This window comes from Agrilus planipennis, unplaced genomic scaffold (assembly GCF_000699045.2).
Source record: "Agrilus planipennis isolate EAB-ADULT unplaced genomic scaffold, Apla_2.0 scaffold6, whole genome shotgun sequence".
NCBI lineage: Eukaryota > Metazoa > Arthropoda > Insecta > Coleoptera > Buprestidae > Agrilus > Agrilus planipennis.
The window spans coordinates 1422755-1441020 of record NW_020439302.1 but is presented as its reverse complement, the minus strand read 5'-3'; the positions used below and the strand labels follow the sequence as shown (position 1 = coordinate 1441020).

Genomic DNA, 18266 nt, shown 5'->3' with positions numbered 1-18266 from the left:
CGGCCGGGAGGCCGGTTTGTATTGTCTAATGACAAAAAAACTGTGAATGTTGTATATAAAGACATTCTGTAGTATATTTAGTATGTTCAGGGGGTATCTTTTGAAGATTTCCCCTTTTCGATAATAATCTAAACAAAACAAAAATATATTTAGTATCAGCATTGCACCCGTGCGAAGCTGGGGCGGGTCACTAGTTAATTTATAAATTGCTCTTCTTTACACATAAAAACTTAAAACAAATCTAAATGTTACTCCCCCTGCGCAGCCATTTTTATTTCTATTCATTAACTATAATTACTGAAAAAACCCATCAGCCCATTACCATCTAACACATGCAAACAACAAGGTTAACATTGTAAAGTTAGTGGTATGTATTCAATATTTTTAAAAAAATGCCCTTGTTTAAAGTTTTCTGTGATTTTCCTGGAGTGTTTAGGTATATAAAAATATCTCCTCTCTTCTGCCCTACCTCCCGGCTTTGCATTATAGTGTATCTCGGAGGAACTGGTAGGAATGAAATACACAAACATGTTTTTTTGTTTTATTGCGATTAAAATGTGTAGTCACAGCATTATGGGTAATTTAGAATGTCCTTTTAACTTTAAATAATGTGTACATGGAGTATAAAAAAATAATTGTGAATTTCCTGCGATATTATTTATATATATACACATATATTTAACCTTAACAAAAGGAGATAGCATTTTCTGCGACAATTATTATTAGATATGGTTCAAATCATATGAAATATAAAATTAAATGTTTTATCATAGGTGCCTACACTTAAGTTTTTTTTTACGTTATAGGTACTTTTATCATCCAAATTTAATATGTAATAATTCTCCGAATTTAACTACCAATTTAATGTTGAAAATAACGATTATGCAGTAGACTATACTTATTATGCAATCGTTACTGAAAAAATGAATGAATCGAATCTGTTGAATAGTTTTAGAATATTTTGAAAAAAAGGCATTTTAACAGTAACCAAACGGCTTTCTTTTCTCGGTAATGTGGTATAACCGGGCACTTTAGTCTTTAGTTGCCAAAAAATTATTCATGAGCTCGTTTTTGTATCGAGATATTTGCATATCTGCAGCTGCAATGTATTTGAATTTGAAATCGCAAAAAATACATTATTCAAAAACCAAAACAGTTTTTTGAATATGACCAAAAGGAGAACAAAGTACCTACATTAGAACAACTAATTTATAGTATCAACAAAAGTTATGAGAATAGTATCAGGAAAAATATTTTAAACAAATTGAGATATTTTGTGGAATTCAAAAATGTTCATCAAGGTCCTTCTGAGTATAATCTTGCGTAGTAATTCACTGTCTCAATACAGCAGGTCAAGTTAATCTATCGCCTATATTCAGTTGGAATTGTCTACGACGTGCTGAAGTGATCCAGTGCGATCGATATTGAATTTTACAAAATTAAATCTTATGCTAAATTGTTCGTTTCTATTTTTTACTGTGTTCTTTTGTTTTATTTTCATATTCATTTGTTTTATTACTGTAGCAAGTCTAGGAGCAGTGTCTAATCCATTAGGATCAATCATATCAGGTATCCTGGCAGATCATGTTGGTAGAAAGAGGGCCATGCAGATAAGCAGTTTTCCGTTTCTAGTTGGCTGGGCATGCTTAGGAGTTGCAAATAATATTTGGTGGTTGTACGTTGGCAGACTGATTACAGGGATAGCAGCAGGTAAAATATTAAAAATATGTATACTTCGTTTAGTTTCTGTAGCGATGTGACCTTCACTTTGACCGGCGCGACAACTCTCGGTCAAACTCTTAACCGGTGAGGAGCGTATAATCCGTACAGTACTGTACGGAAAAATTGACCATTTTATCCACTACAATTGCATTGCTCAAATGTGCTGTTAATGGTACCATTTACTACTGAAAATATCCACAAGATGTTTATTTATATTTGAAGACATAAAAAGGCTTTAACGCTTGTTTTCGACTCGCACTACTATTCATGATTGAACAAAACTTTCGGCAGGTACTGTATGAAAAAGTATGTTTAATGAACAGAGTCGAGAGTATAATGAGCTTTTTTCTCCCTATCTACGATTTTGCCAGAGCGCTTCCAAGACATTGGAAAGGGCACATCGCTAGAGAAAGTAAATGAAGTATAAGTATACTGAATAATAGGGACTTTTGATTTGGATTTTGATAAAATCGCAATTATTCATTAGCGACAACGTATAAATTGGTATTAAAATGCGCAATAAAAACTTAATTGGAAAGCTTATGCAGTTAATTGCACTGCATTGTTTCTTTTAAAAAAATATGAGTAAATTATTAGTGTGAATCAAAGGCAAAGGTACCTTAATCAAAGAAAAAAACCCAGAAATAAACCAATGCATACACAACTGTTCTGAAATACTCTGGATATTTTCAGGAATGTCGACCGCAAGCTACGCTTATGTGGCTGAAATAAGTCTTCCAGAACACAGAGGACCCCTCCAAGCACTCGGCCCAATTTCAGCATCGTTTGGTATCTTCGTCACATACACGTTGGGCTACTTACTTAACTGGCACTTAGTGGCCTTCATCAGCGTGAGTTTCTGCATAATAACCTTCATCAGTATTATTTTCATCCCCGAAAGCCCCGCGTATCTATGCAGAAAAGGGCAGCGGGAACAGAGTCTATCAGCACTCACTTGGCTGAGGAGGAACTCAGCGATGGCGGAAGAAGAGTGCAGCAAAATGGCTCCGAGTTCTTGCGCAGAAGAACCTGAGAAGAAAGTCAGTTTCAAAGAACTCTATTTAAGTTCTGCAACGCTTAAGCCTTTCTTCATTCTCGTGTTCCTGTTCCTGTGCCAGGAGGTGTCCGGGATTTACACGATCTTGTACTACGCCGTCAATTTCTTTCAAGATTCCAATCTCGAAATGAACGAGTACATTGCTTCGATAGTCGTTGGCGCTATTAGGTTCATCATGTCCATGGTGGCAGCAGTGTTGGTAAACAAATACTTCAGAAGAACGCTTTGCATGTGGTCTAGCGCCGGAATGGGAATTACCATGCTTCTGGCAGCATCCTACTTTAAGTATTACGAAATAAACTCGGATGAAACCAGACAATTCGCCCTCATACCGTTGATATGCGTCCTGTTCAACGTGTTCTTTAGCATGCTCGGGATGCTACCGATCCCGTGGATGTTAGTGGGGGAAATGTTCCCAGTAGAAGTCAGATCCATAATGTGTGGATTGGTGATTTGTATTGCCCAGATATTTATATTTATAAGTGTGCAAGTGTACAACACGATGAACTATTACCTAAATTTCAGTGGAACTTTGTTCGTGTTTTTCGTAGCTTCGTTTGCGTCGCTCTTCTTCTGTAAGTTCATCCTTCCGGAAACGAAGGGCAAGACTCTTGAGGAAATCCAAAGTTATTTCTTGAACAAAAAACCAGAATTGCACGGCGTAGATAATAACGCTTACGTTGTTGCCGTTGGGGACTTCGAAGAGCCCAAAAACGAAACGAGTAACGGTGACGACGAAAATGTACAGACTATTAAAATGTCTTCGTGATATTATTGTTACGTATCAATGTTGTTGTTAATTTGATTGTTATTTTGTTATTGTGCAATTTACAAATGTGATATTAATTATAGCATTTTTATAGACGTATCTAGGTATAATAATATTAAAAATGAAGGCTACCACCAGCAAGAAGTACATGTAGCTAATCATACAGTTCGTTTCAAATTTTTGACTTCATTAACATGAGTACGTATGGAATTTGCTATAATAAAAATGTTTTGAGATTTGAATTCTATGTTTTTATGGACCTTCTGTTTTACATTGTAATCTTCTATTGCATTAAAACAATTCCTTGACTAAAAAACAGATATACCAGAACGTCTAAGTATTATCTAAGGGTTTTTTAACTTCCCATTAGGAAGTTATTGTAATTGGGTCGAAAAGTGAAATCGGAATTTTCATTATATTTCCACGTTTTAACATATTAGTAGCATGCTAGCCAATTTTTTTGATGATGTGTGTATGTACGTACGTACGTACGTACGTACGTACGTATGTACGTACGTTCGTATGTCAGCATTTTTTTCGTTTTCGATATCTCAAGAACGGATTGAGATATCGCCCTCAACCAAAATTTTTTCGAAAGATATTATCATAATGAAGATCTGAAAGAAATTTGAACGAAATCGGTCAAGCCGTTTTTTTTTTATAAAAAAAAAACGAATTAATTACAAACAATTTAATTAAAATACGTTCTAATCTAATCACAACAATGAAGTTACGGAATCAATAATAACTGTATTATCTAATGGGAAGTTAGTCGTATTAGCACCGACCAAAGCGTGCTCAGACCAATTTTTTGACATATTTTTGATCCCTGCCTTTCGGCTGCGAGAGACAATAAGAATATCGTAAATTCCTCGTCCCCCTTCCTGAACAAAGGAAGTTCTTTTATTGTTTTCATTAAAATTGGGTATAAAACAATTGTTAAATTATTGATGTCGATATAAATAACTGATTAGGTTTATGATGTCCCCTCCCTCTTGATCCGTCAGTAAGAAAAACTGAACCCCTCCAGTCCCACACCCCCTAATTGTTAAGGTAAGTATGGTCTAAAAAGAGGTAGTTGAGGGGTTAGTTCAGGTACTAAAAAGTTTAATGAGTAAAATCGGAACTACCTAATCGTTCTGAGTTACGAACTCCCCGCCCCTTTTTGTTGATTTTTTTTTAAATTGGGTATAAAACAACGGTTAAATTATTAATATCTATATAAATAACTAATAAATAAGAGGTAGCTGAGGGGTTAGTTCAGGTACTAAAGTGTTTAATGAGTAGAATTCGATGTACTTAATCATTCTTAATCCTTAAGAATCCTTAATTATCCTCCAATGAACTTTTGATAAGTTTTATTCAAACATAGGTTAGTGTAAATGCTATAGATTCACCCTTTTTGATCATAGTGAAGAAACTACAATCACTTGATGATGAAGTTTTAATTGCGAATCATTTCAGATTCGTTTATGTTAAGGATGTACAGGATTGGAGTAGGTTGGATGGGATAGAACGAAAAGTAACTGATCAAAGATTAAATATGTAATTTTTAACGTGTTTTGGAAATTTATGTACTGACAAGATACCACAGGATCCGGGGGTTTGATGTCGACCTAAAACTTATGCAACAAATAAAGGAAGACTGCATATTCCTGGCAACGTGAATTGTACTTACGTATCACAGGGCAACAATCGACGATCTCGCGTAAGCATCAAGCGGCCTACTTTTTATAAATAGGAATCAACACAACCAACGAGTGGGTTCATCGCATCCCGCACGTAACAAAGATAAAGGTTGATAATATTTTAATCGAAAGTACACGTAATCTGTTTAATGATTAGCGTTAAATGCAGATTTATTCAAAAGAAAGTCCATCATAACAGTTCAGAGACCTGCTGACTTGATTTTGTTTTCCCAATTACACGCATGCAAACAATGTGAGTACGTTTACCTGTAGCTACTTGCGTAACGATTACAATCAATCAATCACTCTGATGTTAATCCTATTCCGCAAATCCATCACGGAAATGCGTTCTTAGTTGATACTAAATACAGATCTTCGTTGTGCTTCCTTCTTTTAAGGCATACGGATATGCTGGGCATCACCAGGATGAGTTTTTACATCTTGAGTTAATTGTTCAGCTTCTAATACGTATACAAGTTAGGTGGTATAGTGAAGAGTGCTTGAGTATTCTGTACGAAACTTTAAACAGTGTGTGCAGTTATTAAGTGTACACTTCTATTTTGAAAATTTTCAAATTTATGAAAAAAAGGTTAGATAAAGTTTATGCTGCAAGAGTGTCCTTATTGGAAGTTGATGCAAATAAAAAGGCAGAAAGAAGAGGCTGTTGTACATTATCATAGCACTCGGATTTATGTACAACTTATTGTTAATCAATTCCGTAACACCGTAGGAATGATCAATTTGGATATCTCAATTTACATGGTAGGTATCTATACCTTAAATAGTAGCGACAAAAATTAGTTTTCTTTTGTTTGAAGTTAGTTGTGTTCATGGATTCTTTAAATAAATGACCTTCCCGTTTGTCCAATGTACAACTGGTTGTACTCTGCACAATCAAACTGATGGGCTAATTGTGACCCATTTTTATATAAATTTAGAATGGGTTCTTCTAAAATCTAAATATTTGTTCGATTGTAAATAATTTCCACGAAAAAGTCACAATTTTCTTAAAGAAAAGTTGCAATTTACAGTTGTGTGATAAAAGTTAAAGCTCAGTCTCGAATAATTTAAAAAAGTTCTTGCTGAAATTGCAATTAAATAAAAAGTTATAATAAAAACAATTTTGTGGTAGATAATTCTACCTTTACCGAGAATACTTTGGCAAATTTTCCAAAATAACTGTAAAGTTTCCGATAGTATCCAATTGATCCGCAGCTTGCAGTAGATGCATAAAAAATTGAAACCCACGACGGCATCGGCAGCACGAATGGCAAACAGCAATTGTTTTGCAAATTGACGATAATGTTAACGAACCCATTATCAAGTCGCCCACGGCGATATTAATAGTGCAATAGGTGAACAGTTCAGTTCGCAAAAGATTCAAATTTTGTTTACGCATTTCCAGTAATGGAATCGCTAAGAATACGTAACAATAAATAATTTATCTCGGCATTATTCCTGTTAGCATATATTCGAGAGGGTTGTGTAATTAAACTATTTTTAATAGCATTAATTTCTGTAAGAAAAGTGCGCCATATTTACTCTTCCAATATTCCTCAAACTTATAATTACATATTTTAAAGACTGCTTTGCCTGACACACAGATGTATTACATCATACATGATCATAAGGTCATCATTCCAAGGAGTTGTTGAACGCCTTTTCATCTTAACTATATGAAATATTAATGTGAAAATTCATTTTCAATTTTCCCTTCACTACAAACTACTCCAAATTAATGAGGGAAAAATTGTTGGTGTTGTCACACCCCCGCCGGGAATCGAACCCGGGACCTTTGGTTTTATGCACCAATGCTCTGCCACTAAGCTGCGAGTGATGACAACAGCAACCACGACAAACCTAGCCTACAAGGTTACAGATCCGTCGATTTTTTACTAATGTAATTATATATAGATACTAAATGTATGAAACACTATGACATTTTTAACTATTAATTATTTGAAAATGAATTTTCACATTAATATTTCATATTAACCACTATTAATAATTAAAAATGTCAATCTTAGCTCTTCCTGAAAACTAGAACATGCTACATCCGTAATTACTATTTTGAAACCAGTAAAAATTAGCGTTGGTAGCTGAATTTCTTTTTAATTCCTGTTTTTTTACCAAAATTTCTTATAATTTTCCGGAGATTCCTATGGCGAAAGCAAGAAGGATATTTAAACTACACATGGGCCGGGTACCCAGTTTGGATTCGCTCTTCTTTTAGGATCCGGCCGGGTACCGGATAATGACGCCGGATACCCAGCAGTGCCGAGTTACTCAAATAGATCGCAAAATAACAGCTAACACCACCAACAATAATAATTTAATAAGTATAACAAAAAATCTAATGAGTATTGGTAATTAAGATTGTATTGGGATAGGTCGTTTGTCCTAATTTGTATTATTTATTGATTACTGTACAGTAAAAGTTCCTTATTCACAGTTTCATTATTCGCGGGTGAAAAAATTGCAACCCAGTTCTTGTATTCGCAGTTAAAAATTTCATTATTCACGGATGCAATCGGTAATGACAAAATGATTCGGTGTCATTTATTAAGGGGATTGCCCGCAATAGACCGCTCGTTCCTACTGTAAATTTTTCCGAAAACATGGGTTTCTATTCTAAACATTGTGATTTAACGCTGCGAGATAAATATCTGATTTTTTGTGAGGTAACAGACAAAGGTTCACACAAACTCGGCACGTTTTTAGTTTTCAATAATATGGTCATTAAAGGCTTTTACAAGTGCTTAAAGTTGATGCTTCTTGTAGGACACGTATTGTCAACAGAAAGTAAAAAATTTAAAAATGACCTTCAACAAGCTTTAGAACAAAGCTTTATCTATCTTACTACAAAGTTTCAAACCTCTGTTCCAAACATTAAACTCATGATATCTAGAACCGATAAGCATGTTTATACTCTATGGCGCATGTACTATTGAATCTCCTTAATGTATCGGCATCTTTTGAGTATGTACGTGCCGAGGTAGATTTTATAGAAGATGTAACCAAGTAAACAGAAAAGGAAACTCTTGTCTAAAGGTGATTCTAACGATTACTTTTAATTTCGAATTTAATTACTATTCCATATCCACGGTTTCTGTATTCGCGGCATATTTATGGAACGTATAAAGAGATTATACTGTACTAAATTATTTATTATTTCGGTATAGTTCTTGTCTTTACCTTTTCTGGTGAGGGTGCTATCTATTGGAAAGCCCATACGGCGTGGATTCACACATAAATTTTCTCCTTGTAAGATTATGAGGGTAGTTTTTTCGATCAGATTTTACAATTAAAATCTGATTCAAGTGTTTTTTCTTTCAAATTCGCCGATTTGTATTCTCGTTGTACTCTTGACCTTGTTACCCGCTACACATTGGTCCACCGGGGTCTCATTGAATCATACATGTATATCTTCATCTTCGAAGCAACAACAAGCATCATATGCATAAATAATTATGTTAAAGGAAGAGATCATTTTTAAACGAATGCGTAACTCTTGAGGTCACTCACTCACATTCAGTAGTAATTATTTCAGAAATCAGGACTTTTCACGTTAAGAAATCTCCTACTACTTCACCATAATATAATATAATATACAAAACGTTGTTTTATTGCAAACGTCGGTCACCAAAATTATGAATAATTCACTAATGTTCTATAACAAAAACATTAATAGGTTAGGTAGGTTTGTAATTTTGTGAAGTCATTTCCTTTCTTGGATAGATAGAGAGAGGCAAAAGACAGGATGCTTAAATTTACAGATGATATAGCAGTATTAGCATCTAGTAAGGAGAAGTTAGAGATAGCTTTAAATAAAATGGAAGCGGTACTGACAAAACAGTATTGTATGAAAATATGTAAAAGTAAAATAAAAATACTGGTATGCAAGAGAAGATTAAGTAGAGAAAGAGCGAATGTAAAGATAGGAATCAACAGATTAGAAGAAGTGGCTGATTTTAGATATCTAGGAAGTCAGATAAGTCAGGACGGAAGAAGTAGTAGGGATATAAAGCAGAGGATAGCGCAGGGTTGAGTCGCCTTCAATAAAAAGAAGTCACTTCTATGCTCGCGAACGATTAATTTAGAAATTCGATAAAGATTGTTAAAGATGTATGTTGGAGCGCGGCGCTGTACGGATGCGAAACATAGATGGATGGTAGGCGCGGCGGAAAAGAAAAGGTTAGGAGCGTTCGAAATGTGGTGTTACCGGGGAATGATTAGGATACTGTGGATAGAGAGAAGGTTAGAAATGAAGAGGTATTAGAAGGAATAGAAGAACAGAGGACTCTATGGAAGTCAATAAAAAATAGACAGATACATATTAGAGGCAGAAATAGGAGTTAAGAGGAGTAGAGGAAGACCTAGATTAGATTACTGTTCGTAAATAGTTAAGGATGTGGGATGTTCCAGTTTCAGAGAAATCTGAAGATTAGCTCAGGATAGAAAGGAGTGGAGGTGCGTGTCCAACCAGTCTTAGGACTGACGGCCTTATGATGATAATAATTTCCTTTCTTGACACAAAATTATGAAATTGATGCATTAGGTCTACTGTTGATACTTACAACGCTGTTTGATTGGCACCTTTAATTAAAAATCACCAATCTTTTAACGTATTGGGCATGTTTAAAAGTCAATATATCTGGTCGTAGTGTCGGTATTATAGGGTGTGGTAGCGGTTGTGGCTAATTGTTCGCTGATGGAATCATTACTTTAATCTAAGTTACGATACGGAGGGACACCATGGATTCTAAAGGTTAAAAAGATTGAATAGGTCTTTTTACAATAGAAATTATTGTTTTAGTTTACAACATGCACGTTAATACCCTTTTTCAGGAAAATAAAATATGAGTGATACCCTTAATCTATTTTTGGTTTTCGTTAAAAATGCTCACCCAGTAACTAATAAGCGCATTGCATTTCCTGATATCTTTAATGGTAGTCTTTTTACCAAGACCGGCGCCTTCTCCATTTTTGTATAAATTTAATCTTCATCATTTTTGTTTAATTTGAAGAAATGCACACTTTTATAATTTAGAAAAGCGTGCTCCAGAGAACCCCGGGATTCCTTGGCGATACTGAAGACCCCGCAAAACTTACATGCTTCTTTTCATAAGATTCAAGATAAAATAATTTAAATTACCGCCTCACGAAATCAAAAAAGGGAGTCTCAGTTACCATTGCACCCACTAATCTTTGGAGTGGAATATTTTCTGTAACATTGCTTCCTGGCTTTATCCTTACATCCCATCATTTTGATTCATCATCATAAGGTCGTCAGTCCTAGGACTGGTTGGACACGCACCTCCACTCTTTCCTATCCTGAGCTAATCTTCGCATTTCCCTAAAACTAGAACAGCCCGCATCCTTAACTATTTGCGAACACTACCTCTACCCCTCCTAACTCCCGTTTCTGCCTCTAATATGTCTCTGACTAGACCTTCAAGCCTGAAAAGGTGTCCTACTAACCTATCTCGCCTATTCCTTATTAACTTCAATAGAATCCTTTGACGATAAATAATTAAAAATGTTGCAATATTGATGGAAACCAGGAGTTTTACGAATGAAAAGGATATTAATTTGGAAAGTTTAAGACACGCTGATGGTCTGAATCATCCACGGAAACTACACAAAACTGGGACGTAATATTAGGAAGTCCTTAGTTTGGTACTATCAAAATGTAGATACCTACTATCAACCGATGTGAAATTGATTTTCTAGAAGATTATTAGCAATTGTCTGAATCTTGATTAAAGTTTACTCCAGTTCAGTTGTTTCAGAGTATGGAAAGCACCGTCTGATGTGAACTCTTAACAAAACGAGTTAATTACTGAATTGATAATGTTCAAAAGACGTTTATTTCTACACGATTTGGCATCCCATTCATAAGTATTTTAATTGAGTATGCTGTATAATAAAGAGAATAATGCATCGTAATGGGTAATTTGGTCACGCGACCAGATTCGATTAAAGTTCGTTGATACTACAACGTCCAACAGCAAAATTTGCATGGGTCAGGTCAAAACTAACTAATCGTGTATCACGTCAATAAATAATTAATATCTAATTAATTCATTTACAGTATTCGAAATCTACCTTCCCAATAATTTATAAGTATTTCCGCAACAAAACGTTCTCTTATCATTCCTAATTTTTAAACTTTAAATTGAAAAACTTCTTCGGAACGATTAAATTATTTGTATCTCCGAACTGACAAATTTTATGTCATACTGATCAATATTATAACTTTTGCATTGACAACAGTAAAAAAAGAACTCAATCAGGGCTAAATTTTATTAATTGTTGTTTTTAAAAAGTAATACGTAATTGTATGGGGACTCATCTTTCATCATTCTTAAAATTCAATTTTCATTATACCCTTAATGGCATTTCTAGATAATTTGGACAATTAACTTTTCAACATTATTTATTCATAAGATTCGTAGGTTTGATTTTTTGTTAAAACTTATTTCCAAATCACTGTAAGAAGTTTACAAAAATGTAGGACACCCTTTTTAAGTCCTTGAGCGATAAATATTAGTTTTTACTTAAAATATAATTTTTTTATAACAATAAAGTTGACTCAAAGGTACGACGTTCGAATAAACATCAATCATCACCAGATCAAAAATGCCATCTTTTGGTTTGTTTTCAAAGCCTCTACTTTTATTAAATAAATAGCAACAAAAAAAATAAAATTTACAAATATACAAACTATTAGATAACACATTACATTCTCTTGCATGTAATAGCTTATTGAAAGTAAAATATTTTTTAAAATTAATTACGAAAGGTTCTTATCCCTTTGAGCTTACTCGAATTTTAAATTGCTTGTAGCTTAAGAATGGATTTAAAAGAATTAAAATAAATTTCTGTACGATTCCATATCGAAAAATCAATAGGCATTACAATAATCGGAAGTTGCATGCATGCATGCATTACCCGAACCGGAATAAAAGATATGTCCGCACTTTTATTATGTAATTCACTTTAGAAACCCAAATTCTCTCTGTTATGATTTGATCCGCGATATTGGTTAGTAATTACAAACGAGGATTACGTAAGAATGCGACATCCCATCTTTATTGCTTTTAAAAAATATGAATTTCAAATTACTGACCTCTTGTGTCGTTAAAAATTTATGTTTCGAGAATTAAATTTTAGAATTACAATTATCGAAGACAAGTCCAAAAAGTCAATGGACCAAATCGAATATGAAAAATTTCCTTTGCTCGTATTATGAATGAACTTGTAATAGATACAGGGTTTGTACATAAAAAAAATGACGATAATTTAATTAATTAATCAAGGAGGTGCAATTTACAGCTATAGCATAGCGTGCTGTCTATAATTAATTTATTTATTTTACCTTACATATGAAGAAAAATAGAAACAGAATTACATCAGACGGAGATCAAAACCTGACCGTTGCAATCTCGCATTCCGAGTCACTACATGTCAATGAGACCTGCGGATTTCTCGCATTCACATGGTAAAACCGTGCGGGAAATTTTTGAATAGAAGAAGACGTCCGGAGAGGACATTTTCTGCAGCCGGTTATGTTTGTAGTCCCATGATAAATCCGCGCGGGATATTTTTGAATAGAACACGTCCGGAGAGGACATTTTCTGCAGCTGGTTATGTCTGTAGTCCCATAAGAAATAAGCGGTCGGACAAAACAATAGATACACCATTTGTTTTTTGCGCTCTTACTTTTGGAACAGTAAGTAACATTTCCGCTGATACTTAATCAATAATTTTTACGACAGGCGTTGTAGGGAATATCGTAAACATAGAAAAGAGATGCCAAGTAAGAATTGCAGCGGACACCAGACAAGACAGACAAGCAGAATTTAAGCATGTTGTCAGCATCGGACTTTAAATAAAGTTCAACATTATCTGGAATTTAGGAATGCAAAGATGGTTGCTTAAAGATATAATTCTAACCAGGCAGTTATAAAACCGACCCTGATCTTTTGTAACCTGTAATCGCTGCCTAGCGTACTATTATTCGGTTATCTCTTTTCACTTTGTCTGTACTACTCATGAAGCATTTCCTAACTTAATAAGGGCGTGTTCAAAACGCAGCAAATGACTGCAGTTCCAAGTGGAAACACGAAAGATGATAAGTCCTTTCTCAAAGATAATTTATTGTGGACTTTGCCAATTTTGATCGTCCTAATTATAGAAGTTAAGAAGGGCAGAAATAGATCTAAATTAGAGTAGATACTCTTAATAAATAAAGACTCAGGTTACTCTAGTATCCCAGAAAAACGAAGATTAGGTATGCATTGTATGATCCAAGGGTTCAAAATCTAATTGAATTTGCAGATTTTCTGATTTTTGCTCCCTATAATCCCTCTGAACTGCCGATGCTTCTTGTAAAGTACACCTGGGTGTTTTTTTAGATATCACTACATAGTATAAAACAAAGTCGCTTTCCCGCTGTCTGTCCCTATGTATGCTTAAATCTTTAAAACTACGCAACGGATTTTGATGCGGTTTTTTTAAGAGATAGAGTGATTCAAGAGGAAGGTTTATATGTATAACACATGCATAATACAGTAGGGAAACACTGATAATTTTAGAGGTTTCTAATGTGATGTCGTAAATAAAGACATTTTTTGCGCTTACATTGCAAACGCTAGCTGAACCCTACGAGATAGATCAAAATAATGTACTACAATATTGTACATCTTAAAAGGGTCTACAAAAAAGTCCGCGATGGTATATGTCTATCTCTTAGGGATAACTCACCATAACCATTTTTATCCTTTACTTTTTATGAGAAATAATGACTTATTTACGAAGCGATTATAGGCAATACAGCATTAATTCTTATCCGATTAAGTATCTTAAATACATTGTGCATTTAATATAGATCAATATGGCCCTTTACAGCATGTAATTTAAATGAATATTTTCGAAGATATTACATTTTTAAAATGCAGGGACGTAGCGGTTGCGGCGGGAGGTCGGTTTGTATTGTCTAATGACAAAAAAAAACTGTGAATGTTGTATATAAAGACATTCTGTAGTATATTTAGTATGTTCAGGGGGTATCTTTTGAAGATTTCCCCTTTTCGATAATAATCCAAATAAAACAAAAATATATTTAGTATCAGCATTGCCACCGTGCGAAGCTGGGGCGGGTCACTAGTTAATTATAAAAAAAAATTAAATTAAATGCGAACTGCCTTAGCATTTCGGTAATTGGAATAGAAATTAAAATTCCGGCCAGTTTGCCGCGTTGAGGTGAACTCTACCGGAAATGTCTTGTATGCGCCAAGTCGTTGTTTATTATGTCTTAATTTATTCAATTGTTAATGAAAACAGTGAGAGCATTACTATTTTGGTTCTTGTTTTACGCCAAATTTGGGCCAAAATTAGAATCAAGCCGCCATCTTACTGATACGTCGGTTGCATAAAACATTGAAATTTTACATAATTTCGATCATTTTGTTCGATAATTTAACTTTCTAATGTTTTGGTTGTTTTTCTTATCGTGTGTTTTTTTCGAAAGCAATGGACGACGTCTATTTAGCAACCGGCATCCGCAGACAATAATATATTTATGTATGGCCGAATTAACAATGTCATTGTAGATATCCGCTCTTTTTTTTGGAAAATATTAATTCTAAATGCAGCAGTTTCTTCGAATAAAATAAAAATTCTAAGATTAACGGATTGTTTATCGAATTAATTCGCAGTATAATGTTACATATCACCAAGAATTACTGTGAGGTTGTAAAGAAAGTTTTTGCAAACTTTTACACTTAATATATTTGACTATAGAGATATAAAATTTTATGTCAATTTCAATTGACTTCAAAAAAGGATTGATTTTGATGATTCTTGATCAGGATCGGCTTTATATTTGCCTGGTTTTATTATATCTTAAAACAAACGACTTTGCCTTCCTAAATTCTTGAGAATGTTCAACTTTCTTTAAAGTTTGATGCTGGAAAATGCTGAAATTCTGCTCGTCTGTATCTGTTTTTGTTTACACATTAATTGGTGTAACGTTATTCCTTTTTCTTTATTGGTGTCCGCTTCAATTCCCACCTGGCATCTCTTTTCTATATGTACGATATTCTGTCATCAACCGCTCTAGTCTAGTTAGTAAGTTGAAAGAAGAAAGTAAATGCGATAATTTTATTGGATTTATTGATTTCCATTAAAAGAAATTGGACGAAAAGTTTGTTGCAAAGGCAGGATTCCTAATTAAACTGTCCCTCTTGACTGATACCAAATCCAAAAATAACTGATTACAAACTGTAAATTTACATATAAATGATTTTGTCGATTATTCTGTAATATACTTTGCTTTGTAGTTTACGTTTGTACATATGGGTATTGTCTTGAGGTCGGTTTTTGTTTTTTTTTCTAAAAATTAACTTTATATAAAGCACTTCTTGTTATGCTATATCGGCAATGACAATTTCATTCTAGTTTACCGAGAGGGTTAACCTAAAGGTTTAGACCACTGCTTCGCATTCGGGAGAACACCTAGGCAAATAGCATTAACACTCCACAGAGAATCTTTCACTCTTCTTTCATCCCTGTAAGGTGACGTAGGGCAAGAGCGATGCAGTTTGGGATTTACAAATAAATGTTTTGGGGTTTCATCTAGTTCAACCACTGTTGTTACAATCTGACCATGAAATAATTCTTTTTAATATTCATAATTTTGGAATTAAAATCTATATGCTAAATCGGTTACAAACTTCAATAATGTATACAAATAAATCTTACTACCAAAAATTTCAGACAGAAATTACTTATTTATACAGTGAAAATGAGTAAATTTGTTTAATGATGCAGTATGTAACGCAGTGACGTCAATCATGATATAGTTGAATTTTTACCAACTATGAAACACTGAAATTACTATGTAGGCAAAAATAACTTATGTGTATTCTCGTCCCGCACTATTTTTTAATGAACGAAAGGTGTCGAGATATGTAATATATAGCACATGTATCGACCTGTGACCTATTAAACACTGCTTTTGAGATATATACAATTTAGTATATCTATAGTGGATTACATATACAATTAAATCCATCTTGAAGGGACAAAAAAGATTCAACACACAAATAAAACAAGCGAAAATGTTTCATCGTTGTGAATTCAAACAATTGTTGTAGTTAATTGTTAATAGTACTTACTTGATGAAGGTACTATTCAAAAATGATGTAGCACACACTGCCATTGCTTTTTAAATTGGTTCATACAGACTACATCGAAGAAATTCTACGTATGTATGTTCCTGCTATCATTATAATCATTGTTATTTAACAATTTTTTTCCATTGACCGTCGTCTAATACATGATATAAAGAAAATGTTAAATAGCTACAGTTGTAGAAATAGAAAAAGATAAAAAGGTAAAAAATTCACCTGAGCCCTAGACAACTTAGCGATTTTAATAGGCGGTCATTATCGTGATTGATTTGATCGAATGACTAAAGTTTGACATTGGCCCACTGTTCCAAAATTGGACAATTTGTTAGGGCTGTCCCTGGAAGTAACGGCCAAGGTGACTTAAACCGTCACCATGAAACGATGTTATTATACAGCGAAGCAAGTAGATTTTGGGTACAATTTAAAATTTCAGAACAAATTATTATTAAGTAGTTCTCGATTTTGTATTTAAGCAAATAGCATTCGGTTTCATTCGTTTCTCGCAATAGATTGAATACCGGTACGTATTAGCAATTGATTTTACAGGGAGTTTGCAAATCGTGAAGAAAATGATTCAAGATAATTTTCAATTCAAGCTTTTTTTTAAATGAAAAAAAAAAAAAAAAAAGGAAGGAAACAGATTATATACCTAATACGCGACTACAAGCAGTATAACGCCATCTAGTGGGTATTTGCTACTAATGGTGCGGTATTTAAAATATTTGAAATGTATATACTAGAACAGTAGATATATTTGTAAAGTCCTGTCAAACATTTGAAATACTACACTGCTAGATGGCGAAATACTACCTGTAGTCTCACATTATATCATTTTGTTTTTTGGGGTTATTTTAATTTTAGACATTTTGTAGGTAGGTATAGGTATTTAACAATATATGTTATAAACAAATTAGTTTTAGTATTGTAAACGTGGCGCTAATTACAAGAAACGAATTACAAAATTTCGATTACTTTCACTTAAAACTATAATTTTAGGATTGTGTGCTATTATTTCTAGGAAGAAAATGGCGGCATTTGTAGTTAATAAACCATAATAAACATATTTTCCCTTTCAGATTAACCGGATGTTATGTTGGCGTGCGAGCTAGACTTGGTTTCAGAATCAAGCGATTACAGAAATTTCAATTCTGACCTTGACTATAGACGCAACAATACTACAGTCAGTAAAATCCTACTTTCACAATCCAAGAAGATGGGGATCGATTTATCAGCTATTAACAAACTAGTTTATTGTATCTAGATATGTTGTTAGTATTCACAATAAATAATATTAAAATTATTCAACAATCTAGAAACGTCATCTCTTGGGTCATAAAAGAGATAACCGAATAATAGTAAGTGTTGCAGCGGTTAGAGGTTGCTTAGGTAACGCAAAAGACCAGGGTCGGCTTTATAACTGCCTGTTTAGAATCATATCTTTAAACAAGCGTCTCTGCTTTCCTAAATTCCTAAGAATGTTGAACTTTCTTTAGTCCGATGCTGACAACATGCTCAAACTCTTCTTGTCCGCATCTCTTTCTGTTACACATCGATTGGTGTAATGTTACTTCTTTTTCTTTATTAGTGTCCGCTGCAATTCATACCTCACATCTCTTTTCTATTGGCGTTAACATCTCTAGCCTAGTTAGTAAGTGAGAAGGCGTCCTACCAACCCATCTACGTAGCCTATTTCTTATTGACTTCGTTAGCGTTCTCTATTCAATCTTCTTGTCTGCATCTCTTTCTGTTACATATCGATTGGTGTAATGTTACTTCTTTTTCTTTATTAGTGTCCGCTGCAATTCATACCTGACATCTCTTTTCTATTGGCG

The 18266-nt window shown here is 33.9% G+C and overlaps 1 protein-coding gene across 1 annotated transcript in view; it reads left to right on the top strand.

Moving 5' to 3' along the window:
- The window catches only part of LOC108732734 (facilitated trehalose transporter Tret1), a 12481-nt gene extending 8691 nt beyond the window's left edge, over nucleotides 1-3790 (top strand). The window contains exons 4-5 of the mRNA XM_025978474.1: nucleotides 1525-1710; nucleotides 2416-3790. Coding sequence (XP_025834259.1) covers nucleotides 1525-1710; nucleotides 2416-3548 — 1319 coding nt within the window. The 3' untranslated portion in view covers nucleotides 3549-3790. The remainder of the gene's footprint in view (nucleotides 1-1524; nucleotides 1711-2415) is intronic.
- Nucleotides 3791-18266: the final 14476 nt, after the last annotated feature.